General features: G+C 43.2%; 1 protein-coding gene across 1 annotated transcript in view; it reads left to right on the top strand.

The window, feature by feature from the left end:
- Positions 1 to 866: 866 nt before the first annotated feature.
- xylt1 (xylosyltransferase I) overlaps positions 867 to 7275 on the top strand; it is a 79333-nt gene continuing 72924 nt past the window's right edge. The window contains exon 1 of the mRNA XM_079337353.1: positions 867 to 1257. Within this exon, the coding sequence (XP_079193479.1) occupies positions 973 to 1257 (285 nt within the window). The 5' untranslated portion in view covers positions 867 to 972. The remainder of the gene's footprint in view (positions 1258 to 7275) is intronic.

Here is a 7275-nt window from a genome sequence, read left to right as displayed (position 1 = left end):
AATCTGATACACGTCAATTAAGAAGTTTTAAATCAAATGTCTAAATCACTTTGGGGACATATGTCTGGTATTCACATGTAGGTGGTCTGTGCATGACATGGTGATTGCCAGACTCACCCCAGAGAACCTCAAGAAAGTCCTATGACTGTTACTAAAACTTAAAAAGTAATTAACACGTTCTAAAAAGGAATCAGCAGAAGAGATCATTCTAATACCTGTAGTAATGGGTACAGATGTGAAATATGTGAAGTGTGAATAGGGGTGTAAGGAAAAGGGGAAAAAAGACGCAAGAGAGAGCCTTAGTGGATCAAAGTGACAGGATTTCTAATGTACAGGCGAATCCAAGCAACACGTCACAATAAGAGAGCAAGACCAATGACCAGACACAACCACAGCAGGCGTCACAAATCTATAGATTCACGACAGTTCCATGCAGCGGGCATCTTGGCAAGGATGGAAAAGTTATTTCATGAGCTTCCAGCTGGGGCTGTGAAAAGGGACAATATTTATTTAAAGAAAGACCCTACAAGAATGTGTTTTTTAGGAGTTAAAAGGGGCCATGGGCAAAATCATTTCTGTTTGCATCCTTGTTCAGGTTGTCAATCACTTTTAGGTTCAGTCACCTCTCTGCCTTTAACATCATATTGCAATTAAACTTTCAGCATTTGCTGATAATTGTTCTTCATCAGAATGGATAATTCAGGTTTTACTCGTGTCAGACAGTGACTCGCACAGCAGCTTGCGTGTCTGTCGCTCAACAGTCTCTCACGAGTTTCACCACACGGTGGCTCTGTGCCTCTCCTCGATGCATCTACTTCCCTCCACCACCGTTCATCTCAACCCTCATCCCCTCCCGCTACCCTGCCACTACCTCCTCCCCCTGCCCGTCCTCACTCTACTTCCACTGCTTCCTCCCGTCGCGCTGCGCAGAGCCACAGACGCTCCTCCAGCTCCGTGCAGCCCGGTGCGAAGATGGTTGGCGGCTTGTGTGCTCGCAGGTTGGCCCGTCGGTCGCGGTCCGCCCTGATAGCAGCCCTCACGGTGCTGCTGGTGCAGACCCTGATTGTGTGGAACTTCAGCAGCCTCGACTCCGGTGAAGACCGGGAGAACGGAGGCTCCAACGTGCGAGAGAAGAGGGACCGGGTCGCAGGCAGCCGTGCCGCTGGCAGCGACTATTTCCAGCACGGGGTCCAGCAGCGGCAGCGGCAGCATCTTCCTCCGCCGGGGAAGGGGACGTCTCGTCACATACAGCAGCCGGTAAGCCTGACGCTACCGATGTATTCACGTCATATCCCCGCTGTACACAGACTGTCTCGCCGGGGATGAATGCTGGAGGGGTTGACAGGCAGGTCAAAACATCGCCAAGCTTGCGCTTTTGGGAGACAGGCACACGACCGGGCCTCTAAATGAATGAATGAATGTTGTCACTAAAGCGGAGGCTGCCTCGTGAGGGAATGATAGCATGTCTGAGGCGCGACAGATGCAGCGCGAGACTCCTTTTCCTCCTGTGGTGCTGGGAGACGAGCATCCTCAGCCAACGAGCTCAGGCATCCACATTGCACCGTTTAAATGAACGCACTGCCAGAACTGAGTATGAAACCTGAACTCATGAGCGTGTAGTTCACTCCGGGGCAGGATGATAGCATGGCAGGGCATAAGGTAGTAGCTGAGGAGGTGACTGAATAGAAGAGTCACTGACATAACTTGTACCTGTCACGGTTGATTTTGTAGGCTATTTTAAGTCAAATACAGTCGCTGCATGGCTCAGCAACACTGCCTGAGCAAGGCCACATTGAAACATAACCTAATTTGTAGGGTTGAATTCAATGAGTAAAAGCAGAGTCATCTTTTGTCTGTGGAAACATAAACTGTAGTGGCAACTTTAGACATAAAGGTCAAGATATGAAAGCTGTGGCACCAAAGACAACATGCAGGGGACATTATGGAACTCTGACAAACAATATGAATCCATTAAGTTAAAAGATAGCTTTGGAGCTTTTTACATTTAGAGGCACAAAAGCTAATTCAACATTTTGTTAACTGAAAAATGTTGAAACTGAATCCCCAAAATCCAAATGTGTACTTTTAGACTGCACTAACTGCTCCCTGTGCCCTGCAGGCTGCACAACAAACAGGTTTTGTATTCATACTGGGGTCCTGCGCAGCATGTGATTAATTTCCACAACCTGATGTCTGGAATTAAATTCTTCCAAAAAAAAAGAAAAAAAAAAAAGAGCCTTTTGCTTGCATGGTTTCTCAAGCAGTTAGGCTGCCCTGTAGAAACTGGACGCAGTTGTTACTGGCTAAGTGTGTGGTGCTTTCCCCGTCACAAAGCTGCCAGCCATTCAACTGTAGCCCGCTCTTCAGCCACCATGCAACCAGTAGATAACCGGCTTTGATGTAGTATGATACACTGGCCTCCGCGCTCAGTCAGTCACTCGGAGCCGTGCACTGTATCATCTGTCTCCTCTGCAGATTCTACTGTGACTTTGTCACTCCATCCTGTAGCACTGTTTGTCCCACCTGCCGGCATCTCAACAGACCAAAGTCACGCTGAGGACGGGTTATAATTTAGCCTTTTTATGGACAGTTTGAGCATGCAGTAATAAAACATCTCTGTAACATTCCTATTGAATAGTCCTGCTGGGACTCTAAATGGGTTCATACAGTATGTGTTCATTTGTGAATCTCAATAACAATACTTTCGAGTATTGTTTGTATTTTTTAATGGAACTACTGCATTATTTCTAACACAGTGACATAACAGTAGCAGTGGCTCAGTCGTGTCAGAACCTTTTTACGCTGTGTCAACGCTAATCTGTCCAAATGTGTTTCACTAATAAAACACACAGTGGATCTGCACTCGTGACCTTTAAAAGAAGGCGTTTCGTCCACATCGCCATCGCCTCGGGGCTCTTCACACATCCTGTATGTCAGTCAGTCCACCAGCCAGCCAGCTCGCCTGCTGACTGCCTGTCAGATTGTCGGCTTGCTCTCTGCAGCTCCGTGGCCCTGGGACTCCTCACATTCAACTGGTCGCCATGGGCCATGTGCATTACCTCAGCTGGTTAATCACTGCATTTTCATTCTCTCACCCTTGTGGGTGTTTTGCGTGCGTCTCTGTGTCTCCGTGTTTATGAGTGGCTTCGCAAGGCAAGTGTTGTCCAGCCTAAGGGTGACGCATAAGCGCAAACTGATGCTATATGAGGCACGGCGGCTGACAGAAGGGAGAGCAGCACTTTGATCCAGAATAGAATGAGCCAGAAGCTACACTATGACAATAGCAGAATTTCTGTGTGATAACTTGTGTTGGATGGAAACATTGTTGCTGTGGATGTGTCATCCCAGCAGGCAGGAGCTACAGTTACCATGAATGGTTTCCTGTGGTGCCTCTTGAGGGAAAAGCTGCTAGAAAGCGTAGATGTGGTTTTTTTTTTTTCATTCCGACAAACACCTTTGGATTGCATCTCCACAGCCTTATATAGACATAATCGTATGATACTGGGAGTCTTTTTACACAAACATGGTTACCTGTTGCTGCTCTCCCATCAAAAATATCTTATAAATTAGCCTGTCTTTTTTTTCCCTGACAAAGGTTTATTACAGGAGATGGTATCACAATTATTATTAATAGGTGCTTATTAAGGCAGTTGGTGTGATGGATGTGGAAATACAGTGAATGTGCCAGAATTAAAACATTCCACCTTCAGCAGGAGACGAAGTAAAGCTTTGAAAAGAGTCCAGCTTCAAGCTTCACATCTGGTTGTCAGCACTTTCTTTCCATTAGGCACAGTAGTCATATACTGTCCCCCCCCCATGTGCCCAGCAGGTGTCCAGCTCACACATGTTGTAGAGAGTTTCCCTGTTAGTCATGGCATTACATGTAACATTACCTCTGATGTACACTTCTTTCCATAGCTCTGAGTTTTCCTACTGGTTTCCCTCCGTCAAAGATGGTATTACAAATCATGTAAAATTGCACATTTACCCCAGTTTTTACCACATACATGACAAGTTTAACCACTAAATATGATATTGTATTATACAGATGTACATTCTCCCGCAGTGGCTAGAGTAATGAGTTCCAGCTGGGATGTTGCTTGAACAGTTTGTGAACCACAGACCTTGAACACTTGGTGTCAGAAAGGGAAGCATTATTTAGGAAAGCAAAGAGTCAATGAAAGTCTCATATGAGGTCTTAAAAGGCTTCATATAAATATTCTACTGTAACTTGAAATAAAACCTATTTTCTCATATAGTTATAGGAAGTTATAATTACTTGCAGAGAGTCTTTGAAGCTGTTTTTTTTCAGGATTTGATGTGAATAGCTGAGCTCTCAGATGTTGAACATTAAAGGGATTGAAAATGAAATAACTTAGTAAACACTCCCATCGTGCTGGGATTATCGTTGGAATTGTAATTGCGTACAATAGAAGTAACAATGTGCTATACATGTGTTTTGTGTGTTGGAGCTTGACTGAAATCTTTTGTTGCTAGCATTCTTTTCACCAACCACGATGTGATTCATCTGACTGTGCATGAACACGGTGCTGCTGACTCATAAAGACACTCAAACAAACACACCAGCATGCATACAAATACCTAAAAGGATGTACTTTGGTGTGTAGATGCAGGCAAGTAGCTTCAAATATGCACACCCACATACATGTAGATATTATTAATCCTGAAACAGAGACACACTCATGTATACACAAAGAATTAGCCAGGTTGTGACGATGGCGAGTGTAGTGCATTCTTAGCTGTGTGTGAATTAGAGCTGGGTGATATGAACCAAAAATCACGATATCATTTGAGCTTTATGGTTATACTCGATATATTTGGATATCTTTTTTTCTGTCCAGAAATGACACAAAGTCAAGTCAACTTTATTTATATAGCACATTTATAACAGAACATTCTAAAGAAACGTAAAAGCAAATTAAAAAAATAAGTTAATACGCTGAACAATAATTAAAGTACTAGTGGACACTGCTGTTGGGATAAAACACTCAACTAGAGGTTGAAGTCAAGGAAAATAAATGGGTTTTTAAGAAATGACTTTTTCTGTTCAGTTGTGACAGCAGATCGTATATTCAATGGTAGTCTCTTCCAGATTGTCGGAGCTGCAACAGAAAAGGCTGGATCGCCCACAAACAAAGTAAACAACAAATAAATTATTTGCGTGTGAAATAAGAAATAATAATACAAAATATTTTTGTTCAACGCAAAATATGTCAATTTTGAATCCTGGCGGCTCCCGATTAAAACAATAACAAACAATTTGGTCGATATAATGGGAGTGATTGTCTCCTCCCACCCCATCACAGCAGCACATACAGTACAGGAACAGTAGGGCAGCTTACAGTTCAACAGCAGTTCAACAGCTTCCTTTCGCAGCGCTCTTTGAAGTAACACCCAGTGTTTAAAGAAGAGTGAGAGAAGTAATATAAAGATATTGTATTGCTCAAGGGGATAATCGTGACTCCTGCAATGCATGCAAAGTCATTTGATTCGTTTTGTGTTTCTCATTAATTAAAACTTTTTTCTCTCCTCTTAAAGTGTTAATTGCGGTTTATATCACTTGAGATAAATAACATCTATCGTTGATGTGTGCTACTGCATTGCTATGTGCTAGTCTTCTTATTTCAACTCCCTAAAAGTCTCTTATTTCACTTGGAAACAAAACTGCTGTCATCACCTTACTCCCTTGTTTCAGATTCAGTTCTGTCTCACATTGCGTTCCAGGCAGTGTACTTGTTTCCACTGCCACTTTGTGTGCCAGTCACTGCCGGTGTTGTTTTTTTGGTATCATAGCAAAGTCACTTTAGCTGTTGTAATTGGCACTTAAATTGGCGCTCCAAGAAAGTACATTTTCTTGGAGTGTGGGCTATTCTTCCTCAAACGCACCTTTGAACATACATAATTATAGTCCAGAGGCACCAGTGCAAAATGTGATTTAAGAATTCAGACATCCCAATCATTACCTCAATAAAGTGTTACCCTGTAAAACCTGTAATGAGGCAAAAGTAAAGAACTGGCTGCCCATCATCAGTTCATCCATCTGTCGCTGTGATCCTGCAGACAGGGAGCTTCTTTTTCAAGTGCTGTTAGTCTCAGAAAGAGGTGGGAACAGGTTGAGATCTGAGGAAGTATGCACCTCAGACTTGAAAGAGACGCATAGAAAACCCAAGACACTTTGATGTTGAAGTGTAATTTGTATACATGACACCTTCCCTCAAAACCTGCGCCTGAAAACATTTCATTATTATCATAATGCAGTATACTACCAAAACCCTGTCATGTTATTTCACTGAGCAGACCCAACTCATATGCAAAACATCAGTGTCGATGGAATCCAAAAACTTCAGACTATGTATACTTTGTAGACTGAAAGTTTGAGTCTCCATAGCAGCTCAAATATCACATCCCAGACACTTCCATGTGAAACACTCCTCTAAGCGCAGGTGCTGAATGTCCTGCAGGCCTCTTCACTGTGGTTTCCATGTTATGTGTTTACATCTTCTTGTCCTTTGCTGTCCTCTGTGCTGACTTTGTGTGACGGAGGAACAGCCATTTAACTATTCAACTAGTGTCAGGGTGTCCGAAATGCTACACTTAGGAGAAAAAAACACACCGGCATGACTCACACTGCTCTGCATAATATGTTGACATGACAGGACCGTGGTCTGTAATGTGGGGTCGAAACTCCTCCTGGGGTTGTGAGACCCCAAGAGGGGGGTCACAAGATTCCATGCACTATGTGTGCGCTACGTTATATGCCTTCACCACTGTAAAGGGACGTGGGGGTCTCCTGCCTCTTGGTTTGGGGTGCAGGGGAGAATAGTTGTTTTTTTCTTAATCCTTTCTACTGTTTTTCTTCCAGGGAATTAGGCAAGACGCCTGTTTTCTTTTCTTTATTTTATTTGAAGTATGGTAGTTTGGGCATTTGACTAAGATGTTCTCTTTAATATTTAGGCCCGTGCTCTCCCTGGAGTTTAAATCATTTTATGTTTCATGTTAATACTTATGGACTGTTACAGTGTTTGAAAAGGCCTATTAGGGCATGTGTGTGGCTCTGTACTGTAGCCTTCGTGGTCCCCAGTCTCTGGCACTCTTTTTCTTTTTTTGCGCTCCTGAGCTAAAAAGTTTGGGAACCCTGGTGATAGGAGACCAAGTTTCATTATGGTACTGTATGTAAGAGAGCGAAGAGATAACTGCAACATCAATTTAATAATAGCAGTCTTTGTGGATTGAACTTGAACAATATGTATAGTA

The sequence above is a fragment of the Symphodus melops genome, assembly GCF_947650265.1.
Source record: "Symphodus melops genome assembly, chromosome: 2".
NCBI classification, from domain to species: domain Eukaryota; kingdom Metazoa; phylum Chordata; class Actinopteri; order Labriformes; family Labridae; genus Symphodus; species Symphodus melops.
The sequence above is the reverse complement of the archived record's forward strand: the minus strand, read 5'-3'. Positions and strand labels throughout refer to the sequence as shown.